This window comes from Cervus elaphus, chromosome 5 (assembly GCF_910594005.1).
Source record: "Cervus elaphus chromosome 5, mCerEla1.1, whole genome shotgun sequence".
Lineage (NCBI taxonomy): Eukaryota > Metazoa > Chordata > Mammalia > Artiodactyla > Cervidae > Cervus > Cervus elaphus.
In genome coordinates, this window is record NC_057819.1 from 121,871,131 (window position 1) to 121,895,243 (window position 24,113).

A 24,113-nucleotide genomic window follows, 5' to 3' on the forward strand; every position below is an offset into this window, starting at 1 on the left:
TGGGGCAAGGGAAAAAGAAAAGCCTGGGGCATCTTGTTGTGCTAGAAATAACTAAACGCACTGCAGTCTGACAACAAAATAACCAACGGTGTTAGAAGACGAGCCGTGGTCCACACTGACGTAAGGAAACAAACGAGCAGGAAGTGGACGGGACCCGTTTGCCTATGAAACCACCGCCATCGCTGCTGGCCTAGCACAGCAGCTGATGGGCAGAGTGTGAAAGCTGGACAGTTATTAGTCTCAAAGCACCCCCCAAAATGCCTATCGCTTTTTAAACATTAATCTTATAGACTTCAACGGGGGCAGTGAGCTTGGGACACACCCCAAATTCAACAGCAAGATGGCACATCGCCAAACAGCAGCTGCGGTTTAACCACTGGCCCCACACAATGCTCATCTTTGGTCTCCTTTGTGAGAAGTCAACATTCAGGGAAGCTGATGAAGGGCTCTTATGGGAACTGCTATTATTTCTGCTATTCTTCTTTAGGTCTAAAGTTAGTTCAAGCTTAAAAGTTTTTTCTGAAAAGCAAATAAATATCTAAAGATTTTTAAAGATCCAGTATTAGTATTTGGGGTCCTTTCACTAGTTGAAGCTGAAATAAATTTCAGCAAAACTCCTATTAAACAGAAGGTTCTTCCCTTTTCCTCTCTCAACTCTTTACTATATTATAAACTATAGCCAAGATGAGATTTTTTTTAAAAAAAATACTAGGCTTAACACTAAAGGAAATTCGTTGACTTTAGCGGGACCATTTAAAGATTAATTGATTCCACTTCAACATCTAAATGCTTTTGTTAACAAAATCTCAGAAATCATTAAACTGACCAAGACATGTAATTCTGTGATCTTTCAATAACCAAAAACTATAAAACTACTGGGCTTTTTTTAAAAACATAGTTGACTTACAACGTTGTTAGTTTCAGGTGTCCAGTGAAGTGACTCAGTTACACACAGGTGTGTGTCTATCCTTTTTCAGATTCTTCTCTCTCACAGGTTACTGCAACATACTGAGTATAACTCCTTGTGCTACACAGGAGCTCTGCTGTTTCCTGGTTTACATACAGCAGTGTGTAATGCCAACTGCAGCCACATGGATGGACCTAGAGATTACCAACCAAGTGAGGCAAAGGCAACGATCATACGGCATCACTTACACAGAGAATAAAAGAGGTTCTAAAGGTGAGACGTACGGCAAGAGTGACACGGAAACTCACATGACCATATATAAAATAGACAGCCAATGAAAATTTGCTGTGTGGCTCAAGAAACTCAAACAGGGGCTCTGCATCAACCTAGAAGGGGTGGGATGGGGAGGGAGAAGGGAAGGAGATTCAAAAAGGAGGAGATATATATATATGTATATACCTATGGCTGATTCATGTTGAAATTTGACAGAAAACAACAAAATTCTGTAAAGCAATTATCCTTCAATTAAAAAATAAGTAAAATTTTTTTTAATGGTACTAATAAACTTTTATACAAAACAGACATGGACCCACGGACATATAAAACTTATAGAACTTACAGTTACCAAAGGGGAAAGGTGGCGAGGGATAAATTAGGAGTTTGAGATTAACATATACATGTGACTATTCTTAGTGAAAACATATTTGATATTTTACTCTAAATATACTCTCATCATCAATGGAATTTTAAGTATTATATTTACATATGAATAAGTGCTAATGCTAAGTCACTTCAGTTGTGGCGACTCTTTGTGACCCCACGGACAGTAGCCCGCCAGGTTCCTCTGTCCATGGGATTTTCCAGGTAAAGAAACCGGAGTGGGTTGCCATTTCTTCCTCCAGGGAATCTTCCCAACCCAGGGATCAAACTCGTGTCTCCAGCATCTCCTGCACTGACAGCTGGGTTCTTTACTACTAGCGCCACCTCCATAAGATCATATGTATGCTAGGAAAATATACTAACCAAGACTTCCCGCTTTCCTTCAATGTCTGACACAAGAAATATGTGGGCATGTTTCTACTGACTCTGGGTCCAGCCAACACTACCAGAAGTTCACATTACACACTGAATTCTTGAAATTTCCTGTCAATCTGTTTGTCCTAAAATACAATTTTTAAATTATTGAACACTTATTAATACAGAGAAAATGGGAAAAAAATAGAAAAGAAACTTAGAATTACCTGCCATCCTACAGGCCACCATAACCACTGCAAGGTCACTGCTAAGTTATACACCAAACCCCTCCGACCCCCAGACGCTCCCCGGCTGTGGACACACTGGCCCAGCCCAGGACAAGCTGAGTCCAATTTCAACCTTGGTGCAGCCAAGACCACTGAGCCAAGTCCAAGTTCCTCTCTGTACCACCTGCCGCGCCATGCAGGTCAGCCTGGGGGGCCTGCCCTGTGGTGCCAAACGGAGACAGTTGGGCTTTAAGACTGTATGTTTACGTTGTAATCAAGCCAAGACAGTAATGAACTCCTGAGTTGAAGGGCCCTTCCCAGCTTCATCATGTGTGGATTACCTCCTTCCAGCCACGGGCAAACGACTCTATCTACTTCACTCTCTGCACACGCTCCCCATGGTTACCTGGTAGCTATGAGGGGCGCAGCAGGGGTCGTCCAGGTCGAGCTCAGGCACTCTCTGCAGGGGATTCCATTCACACTCCCCTGCGGACACCTCTCTGTTCGCCCTCAGGTGGGTCTGTGGGCGCCCCCCGTCCCCCGCAGTAAGGCCTCACTGGCCACACAGCAGTCCTTCCTGGAGAGACTGTGTGTCGTGGGAACCCCAGCAGAAAGCCCCCTGAACAGCAAGCAGCGGTCTGCCTCTCGGTGCAAGGCCCCTGCTCCTTCACGGTGAGCATACCCTGGGCCTTGTGGTCACAGGGGCAGACCCCCACAGTTCACGAGGGCCCCAGGGCCAGGACACCAACTCAGACAGGCAGGGTGAGGCTTGTCCAAAGACTGGTTTACCAAAGGGCTGGCACTGGCCACAGCCTGAGACCCTGACCCTGGGGCACCACAGATGGGCCCACAAACCTCCATCAGGTTGCTTCTGCATTCACAGGTAAAGGGCTTAAAACATTTACTGCTTTATCCACATTTAACCAGCCTTCACAGCTTTTAAGTATAGACTCAAGTTAATTCAACAAGTCCACTGTGTATACTTCTGTGAATGTAACAGGTTTTCAATACTGTTCTGATGTGGACTAAATTTTGAAAATTATTCTGATTCCACACTTTCAGAACAAAACTGGCTCATCTGGAAATACTAGCATGTTTCAAATAACAGTACGTGTGACAACAATGGTTACATGTAAACAGGAGAGATTCTCTAGGGCCCCCACGTCCTGTGGGCTGTGCAGTTTTCCTCAGCAGAACGGGGCGGAGCGTGCCTCTGCTCTCATTTCACCCTTCCGAGAGGGGTGCAGGGGCCAGGCTGCAGCCAGCAAGGACCACTCTGAGCACCTGGCAGCCACTAGGCCTGGAACGCTCTCGGTATCTTCACCTGTTTGCTTTCACTGGGAGAGTTCAGGTGATACTTCACCAGGATTTCCCAACACAGAAGGATGGTCTATGTCAAACAGAAAGGGATTTTCTTTCTTGTCCGAGTCAGGGGAGCTGCATGCCCAGACCTGCTCTGAGTTCCAGGCACCTGGCTTTTAGCAGGTACAGCAAAGAGCAGATCTTACCCCAAACTCAATTTTTGTTAGTTTGTCTAATATTTTTGTGGCAATTAAAAAAAAAAAAATCCTTTTCACCTTGAGTAACAGTAATCTTGTCATTTCAAAGTCAAAACCTTTTTAAAATATCAAGACAGGTGATTTCTTACCCATCCATGCTTAAAAGCTACAAGTCACACTATCTGGGGAATAAACTCCAAGACCTGCCTGTGGCTAAATTTTTCCCTAAATCAGAAGAATCAAAGCTCAGGAGCCAGCTGACGTGACGGTAAAACACAAGACACCTGCAAAGTGCTGTCAATCACAGCAGAGCTAAAATGGAGACCGAGGGGAGACCTAACAGGTGGACGGGTGGGAACACCCTGGTCAGGAACTGCCACTTAATTTTTCTCAAGAAACCAAAAAGGTTATCTTCCCCCTGGAAGTCTGCCATCAAGAAACGCTGAGTGGGAACAAGACGTAGCTTTGAGCAATGCTTGCCATTTCCTGATTTTTCAGGACAATCTTGCCCTCGAGGAAGAGATCTGGGAGCCAATCCCCAGGCGCTGCCCACGCTGCCCTGCTCGCCCAGCTTGCTCCGCAAGGCTGAGCTGGGCACTGCCCCTAGCACGGGAGGGGCGCTGCAGGGTTGATGTCAACAGGAGCTTGGCTTACAAAAGAGTTTCAGGTGAGGAAATCGCTAGAAGGTGACAACCAACGCATATGCTGGCAACAGGGCTTTTTTTTTTTTCCTTTTCTTCTTGCAAATTAGTTTTTGATTACTGGTGAGAAGGTGTTTCAAAATAATACAGGACCATCCTCTACCATTGTAACTTTGTTTCTCTCTGTCCCTAAATTACGCTTGGCTTCTCAGGAAGCCTGATTTACTTATCCACAAAATAATTATTCCATCTCTTAATTTGTGTGTAACACTTAGGAAAAACAGGTTTTCAAAATCAACCAACACTAATTCAAACTCTGTTGCAAACTGACCTAAAAACTTTCTTTGGGGTATTTATAAAACAGAGACAGTGAGCATGTATCCACTGGTGAAGTGAAAGGACAGTTCCTCACGTTCCTCTAGGAAGGTGAGTGGCTGACCCCTGAGTTCTTCCCTGCCCGACCGTCTGAGCTGGGGGCCAGCCACACTCTGACCTCTCCCTCTGTGTGGGCTGAGCCCAGTCCTGCCTCATTATTACCACCGCCTGACTCTCTTCATCAGATGTGTCTAGTTCATTTACAGAATTACAGTTTGATCTCAACTGTCTACTTTTGCAGGATCCAAACTGAAGAGTTTGTGAAAGTATAGTTGAAGATCTCAAGATTTTATCATGTGCCAGGATGAATGGGCTTAAAAGCTGACAATTAAAATGTGGTCACTTATTACAAACCAAGGGAGGCAGATCTCGAAGGACACACCCCAACCGATACTCCTTGAGCAGGGAGGCGAGCACCAGCAGCGTCCTGAAGGCTCACATGGCACCGTGACTCACCCTGCAGCCTGCCCGCTCCACCCCCCAGGCCTGCCATCGAGATGGACCGGGAAGGGTTGGAGCACAGGCTCCCTAGGAACCTGCCAAACTGGACTGAGACAGCTGCCAGGCACAGCCCCAGTGGGCACTTGCCAATCCAGTCCTGGGATGGGTGCAGGGGAAGGGGATGAGAGGGGCCCTCTCTGAGCAGAAACTCCACAAGGCACCAACTCCAGGGTCAATTAGGAGAAATTAGGAGGGCTGTGAAGCAGGAGCCTCTGGGCTCCCCTGCCAGCTTGTGCTTTCGGTGAGTGTAAACTCATCAGCGATCGCTTGGGCGTGCCCAAGACGTCAGGGAAATTTCAGCCTTCCTCGAGATCAAAGGCCCCGAGTGAACCACACGAGTTTCTGTAGACAGACGTGGCCACCAGTCCCTGCAGCTGTGATCTGTCCTTCAACCCAAGCACCATTTCTTAAAATAAATCCCAGCTCAGAAAGCCTGGCATCCTGACCACCCACCTCCACTCCGTCCCCCCACATTCCAGAGCCCTTGGGGATCCCCTGGTAGGGCCTGCCCTGCATCACCCTCGCCCTGAAGGTTGGCCGCAGAGGCCTCTACCCAGTGGGGTCACTGGTCTCTCCAGACAGGCGCAAGCTCCAGGACGTGACCCCTTCACCAGACAGGGTCTTTCCTTTTCCAAGTAACAGGGTCACACTGGAGTAAGGTGGGCGGTGCCCCTTCAGCCTCCTGGAGAATTGGATTGGAGTCTGTGAGGATCGCCCACACTGGGACACCATGTTTCAAGTGTCACACGTTACACGAGGGCCAGGCTTAACGTTCACCAGCACTCCTGCACACCCTCACTGGCTGGTACTCTGCATTAAAACCTCTGCTGAGACGAACACTGTAATGGTGTCTGCTTGCAGCTGAAAGAGCCTACTCTGCACTAAAACCTCTGCTGAGACGAACACTGCAATGGTGTCTGCTTGCAGCTGAAAGAGCCTCCATTCCCAAGTCAAGGGCCCACACAGAATCCTGCTCTCTGGCTCATCTGTGCCCATAGGGCTCAAGACCCTTCACACTATGTCTCTCCAAGTTGGCAATGAAGTCTTGTGACTCTGATGCTCTCACCTATGGGGTGGCGAGAAGCTTCTGCCCCAAGAAGAGGACGTTATGAGTGGTGGCCACCCACTTCTGTGCCCAGAGCCTCTGCTGACCCTTCAGCCCTCAGTCCTGATTCTCTCTTTGGCTGGGCTGAGCCAAAGACAGTCCCCAGAGAAAGGAGGGGCCCAGGTTCCTGCAACCTTCAGCGCTCTCAGCCACAAAGGTTAAACTGAAAAAAGAAGACTGCTGAGATGATTTCACTCTGAAATGGGAATGACCCTTTGAAGCCAGGTCCCCCGAAGTCGGGGCATGTCAGCTTCCCACAGAGGCAGTGAGACAGGTGCAGGGCTGGACCTGCCTGGACCCTGGGCACAAGACCTCAGCCGAGTGGGAAGCCACGACTGTGAATGAGGCAGCTCTCATCCAGAGGCTCATCATGCTGTGACTACCGATGGAAACAGCGAGCAAAATACACCTGTGCTTTCATTCTAGTTACAGAAGCAGCTTCCAAAAAGCTGAGGAGCAGAGCAAGAAGGCAGTAGGCAGAACCCTCCCCGAAGCTGTATTAAGTAAACAGCAATCTCCCCTTTGCAGAGCAACAAGAGCGTGAGGAATACACGCGAGGGCAGGAGCAGGGGACAAAGGCACGGGCAGCCTGGTCTCCGCAGCCAGGCTTCAGGCCGCAGACACCCACCACAGCCTCTCCAGGAGCCTACTGCCCTCCTGCCCCTCCCGGGGTGGACATGGCCAGGAGAAGTCAGACACTTTTACGACTTCCTAGGAAGCAGTGTATCTCCCTGAGCAGGGATCAGAATCCCCAGGCTGCTCTGCAGGCCTTCCCTTCACGTGAGGGTCAAGAGTGAGAGATACAGCCTGGCCACGCGACCTGAGTAGTAAGCGAGCCTGAGAACCCTCTCCTGACCCTCGAGTGGCCCCCGCCCCCTGCGGCTTTCCCTCAGGCGCCGCTGGTGCTCAGACCATGGGGAGCCCGATGCACTGGGCAGAGGAGGAGATAGTGTCGTCCTGTGGAGACGTTTTGAGACCTGGGGGTCTCCCACTCTTGTCAGGGCACCTCCTTGGTGGGAGGCAGCTTCCAGGACTGGAGATCATGTTAAAATCCATCTCTGAGTCAAAGTGGTCGGGTCAGTGTTACAACCATGACCAACCCAGCACTCAACTCCTCTTCCAGCGTGACATGGAACCAACCACCGGAAGTGGACAGCTGAACTCCCTTTTCATGTCAAAGGACTCACTTCAGTCTAACAGGAGACAGGGAGAAAATTAACATCACTATACTGGGGACACATCTCTTTCGAATTTTCCCAGGCACAGACATCGGATCCTAAAAGTGGGGCCCACGCCCATGTGGCTGGCACAGCCTGCTGCCCTCAATGCTCTGCCCAGGAAGCCACGGAAAAGGTATTTTTCCAACCTCATGAGGCTGTGCTGGTTTTCACTGCACAGGAGCAGACAGTGAAGCAGGCAAGCTAATGCTGTCACTAGTCCAAAGCGATTGGAGAATCATTTAACAGGCTTTACCTTGAGATTGCCGCGACGAAAGGCTTCAACTCCTGAGGCTCGTAGGCACGTGCGAAGGCCCAGCACACGTAGCAGGCGGCATCCCGGACGTTGGAGCCCACGCTGCAGGCGCCCCGCTTCTCCTCGTACGTCAGAGCCTTCAGGATCACGGTGACAACTGCACACAGGGGAGAGAGACTGTGAGGCGGCCCTGAAGCCGTGCCCCTGACGCCACAGACACTGCGGCCGCTGTACCACCACCCCGCCTGCACCTTGGCCCCGCAGAGCCTGGTGCGAGCAACACACGCCACGGTCCTGCCCCAAGTCACTCGGAAACTCACGACGTGCTCAGGAAGTCATTCACAAGTCCACCAGCTCAACTCAGGTGAAAATGTTTCTGAAAAGTTGCCCCCAAACTCCTAGAGGATGGCACAGACATGCCTGTCGGCCACACCCAAAGGATGCTGCCAGGCCCTAGGAGACGCAAAGGGACACGGGCTGCCAGGAGCGAGGGAAGGGGCTGGCACATCAGGGGAGTAAGAGGAGGGTGGGCAAGGTCACCCAGGACACCGTCCAGTGAGGAAAGAGTACCTGACCCAGAGGCCACCTGCCCCGAGTCTTGTTGTCAAGGGGACCACAAGCAATACATGGGTTTCTAATTCTGGCCAATAGCAGTTACCAGCTGGGGAGTGAGCATGGACACCGTTACACGGGTGCGCTAACTCTGCTCAGAGGGCATCTGTGACCTCGCTGAGCTTCAGGGCTGAGAACTAGGAATGACAAAGTAAAGCAAGCCAGGGTCACTCTGTGCTAACTTCAGGAATAATCCAGGTATGTTTAATTATGTAAATCATCTGTGATATTTAAAATAATTGGAAGTACACACAGATTATCTTTCTAGTTCCATTTTAAAATGTCTCACTGAGTTTCTAATATTGTATATGTAGTTTTTTATATAAAGATATGAGTGAATTTAAGACCCATTGGAAGAACACTGTACTGGTTAAGGGAGCTGAAGTTGTACAGTATTTGCCTATTAAGTTTATCATATTCATGTATTTCACGTATATGGGAAGGGTTTGTCTATTAGAGACATGTAAATTACTTTAAAAGAAAATAAAATATATAACACTCATGCATAGAGTTTTATGCTGGCATGCTGCCGTCCATGGGGTCACAAAGAGTTGGACTCAGCAACTGAACAACAAACGGGATTTAAAAGTGTAAGAACTAAGCTCGTGTGCCACAACTGCTAAGCTCACGCTATAGAGCCCACATGCTGCAACTACTGAAGACCGTGCGCCTAGAGGCCCTGCTCAACAACAAGAGAAGCCAGCGCAATGAGAAGCCCACACCCCACAACCACAGAGCAGCCCTCGCTCACTGCAACTTGAGAAAGCCCAAGCACAGCTACAGAGACCCAGAGAAGCCAAAAGTAAATAACTTTTAGGATAAAAATAAAATAGATAACCAACATGGAACTATACTCAGTATGTTAGAATATCCTTTAGGCGAAAAGAATCTGAAAAACGTGTGTGTGTGTGTGTGTGTGTGTGTAAAACCAAACCACTGCTATACACCTGAAACTAACATGATATTGTAAATCAATCATACTTCAATAAAATAAAAAATAAAATACGAAGCAGGTATAAATGCCAAACCAAACCAGAGCACACTATCACAGCTATTTCAGATAAAGTAGTTAAATCTAATTAGCCATTTTAAAAATTATTATCTCAACTTTAACTAAGTCTGTAATGCTTAAAACTGGCCTTCATTTGTCTTACCTGGGAAAGTTCTACTTTACCTGGAATTACTCCTGGTTTTCTAGCATTGTTCATACTCTCTGTGCTAAGAGGGGAGCCTATTCATGGCCCAACGCACGTCAAAACTAACAGGCTATGGCACCTTGAGGGGACGCATCGTATAAACTCAGTGTCACTGCCTCACCACATTCTCTAAAATCACCACTTTACCCAGCTGCCCAGACACTTCTGGGGAAGACCGTTCAGCAACTGTATAGCCTGAAGGAAATCTGGATGCTAACTGCTGAGTCCCAATTTATCGGTCCACTGGACAAAATCAATTTCCAAACAGACAACTATGAATGACAGCGGTCAGTACTGTCCACATGTACTTCAGGTGGACGTCACATCCAACTACTACCCTCAGAAATGCTCAGGGACCCCCGGGAGAAGCCCACCTCCACAAGGACACAGCCTCACCCTTGAGGGCTGGCCCCCAAGGCCCCTGAGCGGGCGGGGGCGCCTGACGCCGAGATCAGAGTGAGATGGGTCCTAAGGTCAACCAGTCACAAAGAAAAGGACACACAGTGTGACCCGTGCCCACCAACGGAGGTCTGCCTCAGCACAATGAGAGACCTCTCACAGCTGACTGGCATTTGTTAAAGGGAAAATCGTTATGCTTGGAGGTCCGACCACAGGGCTCTCTGGCCCACTCCTCTGCCTGGAGGAATGGATGGAGGCCAGCTGTGAGAGGGCAGAAGGAGCCATATGCTGCACTCAGGCTCAGCCCTATTTGAGAGAGAAGAAAAACAGTACAAAACATGGGCTCTGAGTTCTGTGTAGCAAGGTGGCCCCCACAAACCCCAACTTTGGTCCCTGGCACCCACACATGCCCATGTGATGTGCTCGGGTAGCTACTGGCACTCAAGACACGAAGGCTCTGGACTGCTCTGCATCTGCCCAGCTAGGTCAGAGAAGCAGAGACCTGAGCCTGCCTGGGCCTCAGGGCCTCGACTGCCAGCCCTGCCCACCCATGTGGCCAGGCTGCTGCAGCTCCCCTGGCAGGTCCCACCCCAGTTCTCAGCACAGGCAGTTTCAAATTCTTTCTCTCGAAAGCTCCGGTGACCCCTCTATTACACCTGCCTCTAAACACCAGTGGCTGAGGCCCAAGTACAGGTGAAGAAGCGCTCAGTTCAGTTCAGCTCAGTCGCTCAGTCATGTCAGACACTTTGAGACCCCACGAACTGCAGCATGCCAGGCTTCCCTGTCCATCACCAACTCCCGGAGCTTGCTCAAACTCATGTCCATCGAGTTTGGTGATGCCATCCAACCATCTCATCCTCTGTCGTCTCCTCCTTCTCCTGCCTTCAGTCCTTCCCTGCATCAGGGTCTTTTCCACTAAGTCAGTTCTTCACATCAGGTGGCCAAAGTATTGGAACTTCATCAGTCCTTCCAATGAATATTCAGGACCGATTTCTTTTAGGATTGACTGGAAGAAGTGCTGCCAGCAATAAACACAGGCCTCGCTGCTGGACTGGGATCTGAGAGAGGGGACTACACGGCCACTGACAGCAATGGTGGGACACTTGCCTCACGGTCACTGAAAGGGGATTTGATTTTCCTAAAGTAAAACAGCTCAGGAGGAGAAAGCGAGATGACAGATTTCTTCAACAAGAAAATTGAAAAATGAGGCTCTCTGCTTCAATTCACCCAAAGGTGGTAGGAAGTACCATGCCCCGGGGGATAGAAGGATGGGTTTGGCCTGCTTCTGCTGCTCCTGGGCAGGGCCCATGGCTGCCCCGACCTCTCAGCCCTTCATCACCAGGCTCTTCTTTGCAGAAGGATGAGCTGGGCTTCCAGTTCAGATATTCAGGGACGGGAAGACAAGAGACAGATCAGCCCCGGTCCACGCAGGGTACGTAGCAATTACTGAGCTTTGGGATGGTATATGAAGGAGACACAGTCTTTGCCCTAAACTTATATAAGAAGCCATTATCAGAGGAAAAAATTCAAAAACTAACAGCTCTTTCCAGATTCAACAGGTTTAAAATAAGGAAACTGTTCAATCACACTGAACAAAAAACCTTTCTCACGGTTCCAATTACACACTGCAAATACATGTCAAATATATAAGGTTCCCCAGAGGGCTTCCTTTTGGCAACCCAGAGTCCAGCAATGTAATTTAAATACCCTTCTCTCTAGACAGCATGTCATTTGTCTAACGCCAACTGCCTAAGGACAAAGCAGCCTCCAGGTGAGAGAAATGAGTTAACCCTCACAGCACCAAGTCCCCACTGCAGGGCTTTACAGATGCACATCCAGGGGTCAGAAGGAACTCAGACGTTATCTGCAGCATCCTTAAAAAAATAAAAAAATCACCATACAGCCAGCTCAGAAGTTATGTGTTTTGGTAAGTAATGAATTATACTAATTCAAGCAGTCCATGAGGTCACAAAGAGTTGGACACAACTGAGCAACTGAACAACATACTACTTCAAAAATCAAACTCATCACATAAGGAATATCACTGCACGAGGCCAAGTCTCCCAGAATCACTGAGCCGTGTCCCCTGAGATGCACTTCAGTACCTATCAGGATGCACTGCGCCAAATCTCCCAAGCAGGACTGGAAGGACATCTCCCAGCACACTTGGCTGAGCCTCCCGAGATGCCACATGATGGGACTGCCTGTGCAGCCATGAGCCCGCCTGCCCGGGCTGAGCCCAGGAAAGCACCAGTTTCCCGGGAGCAGGTGTGGCCAGCACCACTGAACTTCTATTTCAGCCACCAGTACAAACAGCCATCATACCTTCCTAAAGAATGCAGTCCAACTTGCTCGGGAAAAAAACATGCTGAATTTGCTGGAGGAAAGGAAATGACGGACAGAAAATCTGGTTCCACAGACATTTAGCTTTTAGTTCCCACAGGACATCTGAAAAAACTATCCCAAAGGCTGACCTGTGGGCAGCACTGCGAGCCACAGCACCAGCCACTCTGCACTCGGGGGAAGTGCAGACCTGGGTACTGGCACTCCCTGGGGGTGAGGGATGCCCGCCCCACAGACCCTGGGAGACCTCAGCCAGGGCTCATCTCCACAGGTATGACGGAGCGGGATCTTGGAGCATCCTGTGTTGCTGGGGTGGGCACCTGGCCCACGCACCAGCTGCTTTCCACTCTCCCCCAGGTGCTCCCAGCATACTCACCCTGCCACGCGGGAGCACCCATAAAGCCCTCTGCCTCCCTTTTCGCAGCAAAGTCACGCGGCCACGCTGGTCCAAGGGCCCTCCCACATGTCCTCCCTGTGAACAAGACCCCCACCACCACCACTGCCCATGGTGCTATGGTTGAGAGCAAGCCTCAGCTGTCCAGAGGCCAGAAACGGACATTCCCCTCACCAGATGCCATAAAAACATGAGAGGTCCCAGTGTGAAGCATGCAGTCCAGGATTTCGTGGGATGCATATTTAGCCACAGATAAAGGCTCTCCTCAAAAGAGAAACACAATGGCAAGACAGCAGGAATTACTGTTTTAGGGCAGGAGCCCATAGTCTTGGGGCAGGAGCCTGTGAAATGCATAATACAATCGCAAAGCAAAACTGAGGCAAACAAGAAGCACCTGCTCTTCCATCTGACGGCACCCTGTCCCTCAGCGTGCAGGGCAGCTCCTGCCACGTCACCTGCCCAGAGGAAGAGATCAGCGAACATTCCTACATAAAGCATCTCAACCCTCGGTGGATCAATACACTCAAGAAAGTTTTAAAGCGAGTAACAAACAAGGTGAGTGTGGTATGATGGATAAAGATGTGATGGCAATTACATGTAAAAAGCTCACATACACATATCATGTGAATATTCTAAGCTAAAAAGGGGAGAAACAGCAGATGGGGAAACATGGGAAAAATGTTAAAAAATAAGGACAAGAGAGCCATTTCTGAAGATCACATGAGCAGAACCTGACTTTCAACAAAACCTCCAGACCTGCGTGCTGATGCAGTAGGCCGTGTGGCCATGACCCATCCACAGGGCACCTGTCCGGAGGGGAGACTGCTGGAACTGCTCTGCGTTCAAGCCACACCATGGACCCAGGAGGAATGGGTAACAAGGTGAAGAGGGCAGTGCAGGCAGACGGCGCTGGTCCTGTGCGCCGGGGCCTCCTGGGGTGCGTCCCCGGCTTGGCGCAGAGGCTGCACTGCTGCCACCATGCTTCTCAGTGCAGAAATGAACCTGCCATGATGGGACGGGGTGCTGTTTAAACACAACAGAGCCGCTCAGTGCAACTCATGCTGCTACCCAAAGAATACTTAACGGCGGGAGGATACTCAGAACCCTCAAGCAGGCTGTATGCTGTCAGTGGCTCACGTGCTGATACTGGTGACAGTCAGCACTCACTATGGGCCAGGCCTTTGTCCGACTGACCCTGGAGGTAGGGGAACTGAGGTAGAGAGAGAAAGACCAGCCCCTGGACTGCGAAGCCAGCCCAAGCATCACGCCGAGAGCCCCAGGTGCTCACGGCCCCCACCTGCTACAACCTCAATGGTGCCGACCTCCAGGCAGTGAGATTCCAGGTTTCCTTAGCTGCTTCTTCATGTCACTGTCCCAAATGTCCGTAATGATCACTCACAATCTTCATAATCACTAACAAAGGCAATACCACACTTTAAAATGTGGTTTCACCCCTTCCAGTATTCAGAGGACACCGCTTAGCCACTAGGCCAAGAGCAGGTGAAGGACTCTGGGATCAGGATGACTTCTCCTTGGGGTCCACCAGCTAGCATGGGTCCCAGGAGACTGACACTTCAAACAGGATCACGGCGGGGTCCTTCTCAACATCAGACACATATGCCCCATTACTAACAGGAACCATTCCTGTGTGGAACGTGCATCAGAGAAGAGGACAAATCAGAGAAAACACTTAAAACGATCTGACTGCTTGCTTCAGCAGCGCATATACTAAAGCTGGGACGATACAGAGAGCACTTACATCTAAATCTAAACACGACACAACCTAAAATGCAACACAAGTGAACCTACTGACAAAACAGGAACAGTCCCACAGACACAGAGAGACAAACCTGTGGATGCCAAGGGAGCGGGGCTGCGGGAAGAAGGGGGTGGGAGGCTGGCGTTCGCAGATGTGAGCGATTAGAGACAGGACCATCAACAGCAAGATCCCGATGGACAGCACAGAGAGCTACACAGTCAACATCCTGGGAGAAACCATAATGGAAAAGAATGTTGCAAACAATCAACACAACATCGTAAATCAGCTATACTTCAATAAAAATAAATAAGAACCACCAAAAACAAAAAAAGATCTGACATCAGCCAAGGCCACAGGAAGACAAAAACACAGATTTCACATGATCCCAGGTATTCAAAACTTAATCAAGATTTCAATCAGAAGTGCTCTTCTTTAACCCACCACACACACAGGGGTCCTCCTCCAGCCCAGAGCAGTCCCCCTACCCCAAGCGGTAGCCCCAGCCCAGAGTGGTACCCCTACCTCACCCCTGGGGTGGCCATGGCAGAGTACCAATGAAGCCGAGTAACTGACAACCTTTGAGCCATGGCTTCCTCATCACCTGTGCTATCAGAGCATCCACCCAGGTAACATCGGGTACCCCTTTCCTCCCCTCCAGCTCCCTGGGCTCCCAAGAGGTTTAAGGAAGGTGCCGACTGGGAAAGCAAGTGCCCAGCACAGGAAATGCCCCTGTGACCACCATGGTAAGTTTCCATGAGGCTGGACGAGCAGGTACGCTTTCCACGGGAACTCCTGGTTAGGCTGTTTATACTAAACATCTGGTATCCACCTGGCACAGAAACAAACTGTTCTAAACCAGATGGCTCCAAGTAACCCTTCGAGTAACCTTGGACTCAAGTGTGCTCAGCCGGTTTCCGTGACCTTCCACGATGGAACACGACTCCAAAAACACAGACTTCACATGACCCCAGGTGTTCAAAACTTAATAAAGATTTCAATCAAGAGTGCTTTTCTTTAAAAATTTAATTTTTTTAAATGTCACTTTTTGGACTACACTGTAAAATAACCTAGATGAGTATCTTTCCTATTTTAAAAGACAATTGCATGTCTTTTTTTAAAAATCAATTAAAATACACTGATGTACTAAGGTATCAATAGAATGTAAACAAAAGCACCTCCTCTCTTCACTGCAGTAAGCATCCGAGGGGACAGTGGTGGCTGCTTCTAGAATCTGATCCCCTCAGGGTGCTGCCGCAGAGGCCCTGCCCCAGGATGAACTTTGGGTTGTTAAGATCTTTAACTCGCCATGACTGAGGACAGGGGCTGACCTGTGTGGCCCCGCAGCTGACCTCCCAGGTCTGTGCCCACGTCCCCACCACACCTCATCCCCTGGACGTCTAACGTGTGGCCATCTCCAGGGGTGGCATGACAGGTCTGCACACAATAAGACAACTCAGTGCTGGCTGGCCCCTCTGACCGTGGTGGGGCCGGCTTTGAGTAAACAGATTATCTCCACGGTTACCAGCTCTCTGGTGCAGGGGAAACGAGCTGCTGGTCCTGTCGAATGAAACACGACTTCCACAGGCTATGAAGATGACACTGAACACGAGGCGAGTATGAGACAGTGTGAGAGAGTGTGAGAGAGTGTGAGAGAGTGTGAGAGCCTTCGGCGGGGCGGGGGCGATGAAGGGCCTCCAAGGAAGAAACAGAAGTCGTGGGGTTCCCAAATCCCCTACCACCAGGCCCAGAAAACAGGACGACTTGCACCCTTTTTGCTGCCACCATCCACATAAATGATAAACAAACATCAAGGCAAACTGACAAGGCTTCCCTGAAGCCACTCTCTTGGGGCCAGCTGTTTCTGAGCAGGCCGGAACAGGAACCAACAGCTGGACCTCTGTCAGGAAGCACCCACAGGGCCGAGTGTCACATGAGCACACTCGGGGGCTTAAAGAATTACTGAAGAAGGGCAGGAAGTGTGCCCACCGCAGAAGGTGAGCAAAGACAGCGGGACAATAGCTGCGAGGGCAACGTCCCAGTAAGACATGAGCACAGGACACAGCAGGTTTTATAAATTCTGAGCACAAACTGCACTTTCCATGAAATCAAGATGCTGGATCCTTTCACAGAGGCCCAGAAGAGCAAATGAAGTTAAAAGGCATGTGGAAGGTTTCTCATCTTCTACTCACTTTCTCCAAGAAATGAGCCTACGAAGAAGGCCCCACAGGAAGAGGAAGGAGGCCGTGTAGCATTTACTTCATTTAAGACGCTCCTGAGAACCGACTCACGGAGAGCTTCCAGCATCGAGAACTGTGATGTGTACATGACAGAGACATCTCTCCGTTTAAACCCGATGGTACTACGTTCTGTGTTAGTCCACTGAGCGGCCCCTGAAGGTGAATCAGCATTTGAAAGAATTGAGGACCACACCTCCCAGTGAATGCAGGTCCCCCACTTAAGCCCCTACTCCCCTCAAGGTGGTCCAGGCACGCATCATGGGGGGCCAGCATGTGGAGCCCAGCCCCCAGAGCAGCCTCCCCACCCACACCATCTAGAAGATGCACCGCACACAGTAGGTACAAAACTGAGTGAATCTAAGTGTTTCTCTCTCATTCCTTTTCCAAAACAACACACACATCCCTTGAAATTTTTTAAACTGCTTAAGCTATTGCTCCGGGAGACATTTCCCTGATGTTTCCCACAAACATAATCTTCTTTATAACTGAAGGATAACAGACACCTCTCTACCCTCTTGAAATACACTTATCATCCGCAATCTTTCAGCTTCTCCAAAGTTTATGTATATTAACGACAGTCTAAAGCTTTGGAGGAAAACCTCTTTCCTACCCCGTGACCTGTCGCCTAGCCTAAAGTAACTGTGACATGAGTTTGATCTGTGAATAAGTCTAGTGCCTGGACACTTTGTGGACAATACAACTAAAGGGACAGGCAGAACTGCGGATTGGTTCTCTCAGCACAGGCCCCTGGACTACTAGAAAGTCACAGAAAGAGATGATTAAGGTAGAATCCTTGCATCTCCAAACACATTAACGAGACTCCCCAAAGAAGGAGCATGAAAAAGCAAGGAGCTACTTTCCACCCAGGTGACCAGCCCCCACATCCCAGTCACACCATGAAGGAGAAGAGCCTTCCGCAGCTGGTCACAACCCATATGCCCCACAGCACATGGCAAAACTGCCTGCTGAGGAGGGTCTCCAATCTAGGGTGGCCGCCTGGACATTTAGAAATCTCCGCTGGTGACTGATTCCATGGCCACCGTGGGAACTGACTGCTTTAACTCTTAGCTGGGAAACAAAGTTTCTAAACTGAATCATCACTGGACTATGCTAAAATTCAAATACAACTGCTCACTTAGAAATAACCCTCAGAGAGAAAATACTCTTCTACTGACAGACTGATTCCCTTTTTCCAACACTGAAAGCCTAAATTTTCAGTCTCTCTGAGATCAAAACACCCTACCTTCTCTAAGTCCCCGACAGCCCCCCTCCCGGATCTGCGAGTAGGAAGAGCATCCCAGGAGGAGGGAGCAGGCGGCCCCCACACCTCATCCCCGCTGAACCCAGCGCGGGGCCACCCGCCTGCAGAGCCTGCGGCCAGCACACACTTCCCGCTGAGTCAGGGCTGTGCGTGAGCAGCTGTCACTCTGTCAGCAGCGAAGACAAGCACCACCACAGTGCCTGGAGCAATGCCGCTGAACAGGGGCTCTCTCCTCACCCAGCCGTGGTTTATTAAATTCGAGCTAGAGGACGCCAAAGGGTACCCAGGGGAAGCTGTTGCCGGGAAAACACAGGCACAAAACCATTTCAGCGGTGCTGCCCACACCTGGCCCAGCTGCCCACCGTGCATGCCAGGGGCCAGGACTTGGGGACAAGGAACACACTCTCCCAACACCCCAGAAGCGAGGTGAGATGTGAACCCCCAGAGGGGTCCCATCTTCGGCAGACAGAACCGTCCCCCTGCTTTCGCAGTCGCAGCACAGCCAGAGCGTCTCCTGGTTCTCAGTTGTCACAGGGGGTGCTGGCTCCCCTGCCCGGCCTCAGTCTACAGAACTTTCTTTTCAGGCCACCTAAGTAATGGTTCTTGTCAAATTAAACTCTCGTGATCTCTGAATAACCCTCCTCGGGGAAAGATAACACAGGCTCTTTCCGTCCCTCTGCCCTCTGCCTAGGACACAGCACGCGGGGCCTGGTGCCTGCCCGTCCAGTCCCTTCGCCAAAGGCCACGCACGAGAGGGGGCGGGACGGAGGAGGGCAGCGCGGCTGTGCCGCTGGCGCAGGAAACGCCCACGGCTGACGACACAGTGGCCCAAGTACAACAACTTGAAAGAAGCAAAAACAAGCGTTCAAGAGAATTAAAGGCTTAACCAGGAAGTCAGGGACCAGTTCTGCCACTGACTCACATCCCTGGATTCCTGGCCACAGTGCCCAGGCCGCCACTGGCCCCAAGAGTGTCCAGGGCACAAATTTCAGGACTGGCAAGACTGGAGGACTATGCTGCCAGAGATCCCCCTTCACCGAGCTGAGGGTCAATGGACTGGAGGCCTGGCCCATGGTCAGGTGGCCAGAAGAAGGAAGGAGGGTTGATGTCAGACGACGGGTCACTCGTGTTTGATGACACGCCTGCACCTGGCTGAGGGTAAGTTCTCTGAAGAGTTTTCTTCTCTCATCTAACCACCTGGGCCACCGGCTTGGAGAGCTGGGACAGGGGAGTGTGCATGGCAGACTTTCAACCATAGGCCAAGCATCTCACACAGCACACTGCCTGGCCTGCCCCAGCGACCTCGCATGTTGACCTCCAAGGGTGAAGGCAGACCCTCAGGCATGGTGGTGCCCGCCCAGCAAGGGGCTGTCCCACCAGGGAGGGGCAGAGCTTGGCCCAGATAACGCCAGGTACCCCCACCACGGGCCCGTCCCCAGGACACAGCCCAGGCAGAGCTCCGCCCTCACTTCCTGGGCCCCCTAGCACTCCTCTGCTGCCCACTGTAGCCCCTGAAGATCTGGAACCCCCACCCCCCCCGAGCTATGCTTCAACTCTCACGGCACCCAAGCACAGAGCAAGCGGAGAACCCTGCAGCAGCACCAGGCCTGCCGGGTGAGAAATTAGGCCTGTGCATCTTCCCCTGGTGTGACCACTGGGCTGCTCCCCAGGGCACTCCTGCGGGCTGCCCTCCCAAAGCCCGGGACCAGTCTGGGGCCAGGGCCAGGCCACACCAGCATGAAGAACAGAGCGGCAGCCCCGTGGCTTTCACAGCGGGAGCCAGGCAGGGAAGCACCTGCAGCCGTCCAGCCCCGAAGAGGCTCCTATGGGAGCGAGAACTGCTGTGTGCCAGGCAGCCTCGCCCACGGGGGCAGCGAGCACGGTAACCTCACCCCAAGCACATCACACCAACCTCACCACGTCCTCATCCTGGGGCCACGGTGCCTTCCCTTACCTGCTAACAGGCTCCTTCCATGAGCAAACCTGAAACGCAAGTGGAGTGAACCCACCAGCTGTCTTCCTGGCTAACAACTAGCTCCCCAATCCAATCAGCCGACCTGCATGGACTTCAAACACCAAACAGGCTTGCTGCGAGCAGAAACGGGTGACATGAGGAGAGGTAGAAATAAATTAGTGGACGAAGGGTTTTTCCAGGTAGAAAAATTTCTCATTAAAAGATTCAGAACAAGATTTTCCACTAAAATAGCATAAATGTTATCAAAGTGTCTAAAATAATAAACTGTGTGGACAGACATGACTTTCTGAGCACACTGTATATAACTGACACACAACTAAATCACTTCATAATCATAAATGTCACAATCTTGATTTTGAACCAAACTATGAATTTCAACTCTTAAAAATAACATCAAGTAATATGATACAAGATGTTTTGTAATTTGCATGACTTCCATACTTGTGTCTACTATAAATTCTAAACACACACCACTTAGGCATGCTTAATACTTCCTTCAAACTATGAATTATTTCATAATCTCAATACTAATTTTAAAAAGTTACCAAATTTTAAAAACAAAAAAAGATAACTCTTTAAAAAACCATACATATACATGTATATACACGTTCCCATCCCCCAAAATTGCACACATAAAGAGAAAAAGAACTCAAATGAGAGAATTAAAGAAACGGTGAGGGAATTCCCTGACAGTCCCATGGTTGGGACTCTGTGTGGCTGGGACTGACGAGGGTGAAGGTTTAAGCCCTGGGGAACTAAGATCCTGCAAGCCACACAGCACGGCCAAAAAAAAGGGAGGGGGTGAAATTTCTACATCAAAAATGACACAGTACAAGAGCAAGAAAATAGACAACCACAGAACTGGAGAAAATATTTGCAAATTGTCTACCTGATCTAAAAGTCTAGAATCCAGAAAACACAAAGAGTTTGTATAGTTCAACAACAACAAGACAACCCAATTTAAAAATGGGCAAAGGACTTGAATAGATGCTCAATGTTATTAGTCACCAGAGAAATGCAAATGAAAGCCATAATGAGATATCCACTAGATTGGTTACAATTTTTTTTTTTTTTAATGTAAAATGATAGGGGCTGGTGAGGATATGGGGGAAACTGGAACCCATGCCCTGCTGGCAGGAACATAAAGCAGCAGCCAAATCTACATCTGTTGACACAAGGATAGACAAAATGTGGTCTGTCCTTCTGCTATGAGCTGAATTATATCCCCCCAATAACTCATAATGGGACTGCATTTGGAGACAGGGCCTTTAAAGAGGTAATTAAGGTAAAATGAGACCATACGGATGGGCCCAAATCCAATAGGGCTGTTGTCCATCCAGGACACAGACACTGATCAAAGGGCAAGCACGTGAAGACACAGCAAGTAGGTGGCCATCTGCAAGCCAAGGAGAAAGGCCTTGAGAGAAACAATCCTGCCAGTACCCTAATCTCAGGACACCTAACCTCCAAAACTGTTGTTTCAGCCACTCAGTCTGGGTATTTTGTTATAGCAGCCTGAACCAACTAATACACCATACTATGCAGTAATCTTCAGCAAAAAAATGAAATACACATGCTACAACGTGGATGAGCCTTGAATCATGCCAAGTGAGAGAATCCTGTCACGAAGGACCACATGTTTTATTATTCTATTTATCAGAAACAACCAGATTAGCCAAGTCCACAGCAATAGGAGGTAGATTAGTGACTGTGCATTGCTGAGGAGGATAGGGGTTTTGGATGACAGCTAAGGGTCATGGGGTTCCTTTTGGGGGTAATGAAATGTTCTAGAACTGACTGTGGTGCATAACTCTGTGAATAAACTAAAAGCCACTGATCTGTACACTTTAAATGGGTGAACTGTACAGAATTAAATTATATCTCAATGAACCTATTTTTAAAATCTCATAGATAAGCAATCAATAAGTAATCAATCAAGTAATCAATAAGGATACTTCAAGCAGATAAGTTACCTTTCTACTTCTACTGGGGTCAGTTTTGATAAATCATATTTTTCTAAGAATGTCTCTTTTTGTCTGAGCTATCAAAGTTACCAGCAAAAGACAGTCTGAACATGTGGCTTTATTCTCTGCAGGACCTGTCTTATAGCCCCCATCCGGGTGTCTACTATGGTTTATTCGCTTCTCCTCCTGCTCTGTTGATGAGCCAGAAGTCTCTCTTTGGGAGGCCTTTTTGGCCATTGATCCTTGCAGACCTGTGTCTTCTCCCTCACTCATTTCCTGTGCTCCCTTTCACTGTCTCCCCTGCTACCACCCGCGCTCTTTCCTTGGCAGTTTGAGCCTTTCTTCTCCTCCTTACGACGTTAGAAGAAGGATAAGGTAGGGGTTAGCAGCAGTTTCTACAAAGGGCCAGAGCCCAAACAGTGAGATTTTGCAGACCACTGGCTGCTTCCCTTTTCTTTAAAAAAAAAAAAAAGAAGAAGAAAACAATGTTGGGAGAAAGAAAGGAATAACCACTCTTGGCTCCAAGGCCATACAAAAACAGGCCAAGGCCAGCTTGGGCCTGCAGGCCATGGTTTCACAATTCCTGCTTAAGGTTTTAGGTTGCCCTGTAAGTAAGCTGCTAGCTGCATCTGGAGAGGTCTGATATACAACTGTATTACTGTTCATTTCTACCTTTAAAATTTTATTGCAAAATTTCTATTGGGATTTCTTCTTTAACTCCTGTGTTATTTAGAAATCCATAATGACAGAAAGTGTTATGAAAACTCAAAAAAAAAAAAAAAGAAATCCATATATTTTCAAACTAAACACTCATGTCATGCCTTTATCTTTCTGTATCCAACTTTCAATTTCATTGTTTTGTTGGTCAAAGAATGTAGTCTGTACACCAGTGGTTCTTTGAAATTTCTTGAGACTTGTTTTACAGCCTTACTAGTAAACGTGCAGCATTTGTAAACGCTCCCGTGTCCAAGAAAGCATCCCCTCGACCACAGCTGCACAGCCCTACGTGAACCCACACAATCAGGCCTGTCTCCTGCTGTCTAAGTCTTAGATACAAGGCTCCCTGCTATTCCAGTTCATCCCACTATTCTCTTTCATAAATGAACTGTCAGCAATGGAGAGAGACGTGTTCTGAGTTCTCAGGACGACACCAGATTTGTCCATTTATCCCTGGAGCCCTATGATTTCTGCTTCTCACGTCCTCGAGTATAACAGCAACTTGTGTCAGTCACGGATGATGCCAAATGACCAGGCTACCCACATCTGTTCCCTCTGCCTCTGCTACTGGTGTCGGCGGGATCTGGGCATGGGGAGGGGACAGCAAGGACAAGGGGGACCTCTGAGCACGTGCTGCAATGCTCACATCCACCCTCTGGCCTCCCAGCCGTCAACGTGGAGGATGCAGTCACGCTGTTGAAGAGCTGGCACACCTCACCACGGAACTGCCTCTGAGTCTGGATGAGCTGGGGAGGGGTCCTGGAGAAGGGGGAGGAGCCGTGACAGGACGGGGTGAGGGGAGCAGCTATATCACGGTGTCAGCAGACAAGCGTCCACACACACCATCAATGAGAGCACTGCCGCAGGATCTGCCCCAGGAGTGCGTGGCCACTGCCTGACCTCCGCCTCACGTATACCCTTCCCTCAGAGCCAGAAGGGGACGGGATCTTGGCAGAGGGACCCAGCTCAGGCACTGCAGCAGTGTGGTGGTGGCCTGTGGAAAGGAACATTCCAAGACAGGGCTGGAGGAAGAGGGAGCAATCGTTACCTGGGTTCTGGACGAGCCCTCCCCTTCTCACCTGAATGCTTCGGTCCCCAGGGTGACCAGGAAGACTCAGAACAATGTCTGGTGCCCAGGAGGTACTCAATGAAGATTCTCAAATTGCTGTTTTGATTATTATTTCTGGCAAGCATGCCTGGGAGCACCACTTGCCCTACAGCCAAGGGCTGGGGTCTGACACCCAGGCCAACTTGGGACACGTGGCCTTGGGCCTGCTGAGACCCTGCAAGGCCTCCAGGCCACCCAGCCCGAACTCCTGGTGGGAACAAGGACAAGCACAGCTGCCGGCAGTGCCCCGCGCCCTCCACGACCCGGGAAGAGGGGGAGTTCCACGAAGGGTCAAAGCCCCATCTGGGCCGCGTGAACCACCTAGAGGGGGATGAGCCCATGCTGAAGGACACACAGGAAGCCGGCTCCAGGCTGTCCCCCGGGTTCTAGACAAACATCATAACCG

General features: G+C 49.7%; 1 protein-coding gene across 1 annotated transcript in view; it reads right to left on the reverse strand.

Moving 5' to 3' along the window:
- TBCD (tubulin folding cofactor D) overlaps positions 1 to 24,113 on the reverse strand; it is a 142,752-nt gene that overhangs the window by 55,579 nt on the left and 63,060 nt on the right. Inside the window, exon 14 of the mRNA XM_043905093.1 lies at positions 7,743 to 7,899. Within this exon, the coding sequence (XP_043761028.1) occupies positions 7,743 to 7,899 (157 nt within the window). The remainder of the gene's footprint in view (positions 1 to 7,742; positions 7,900 to 24,113) is intronic.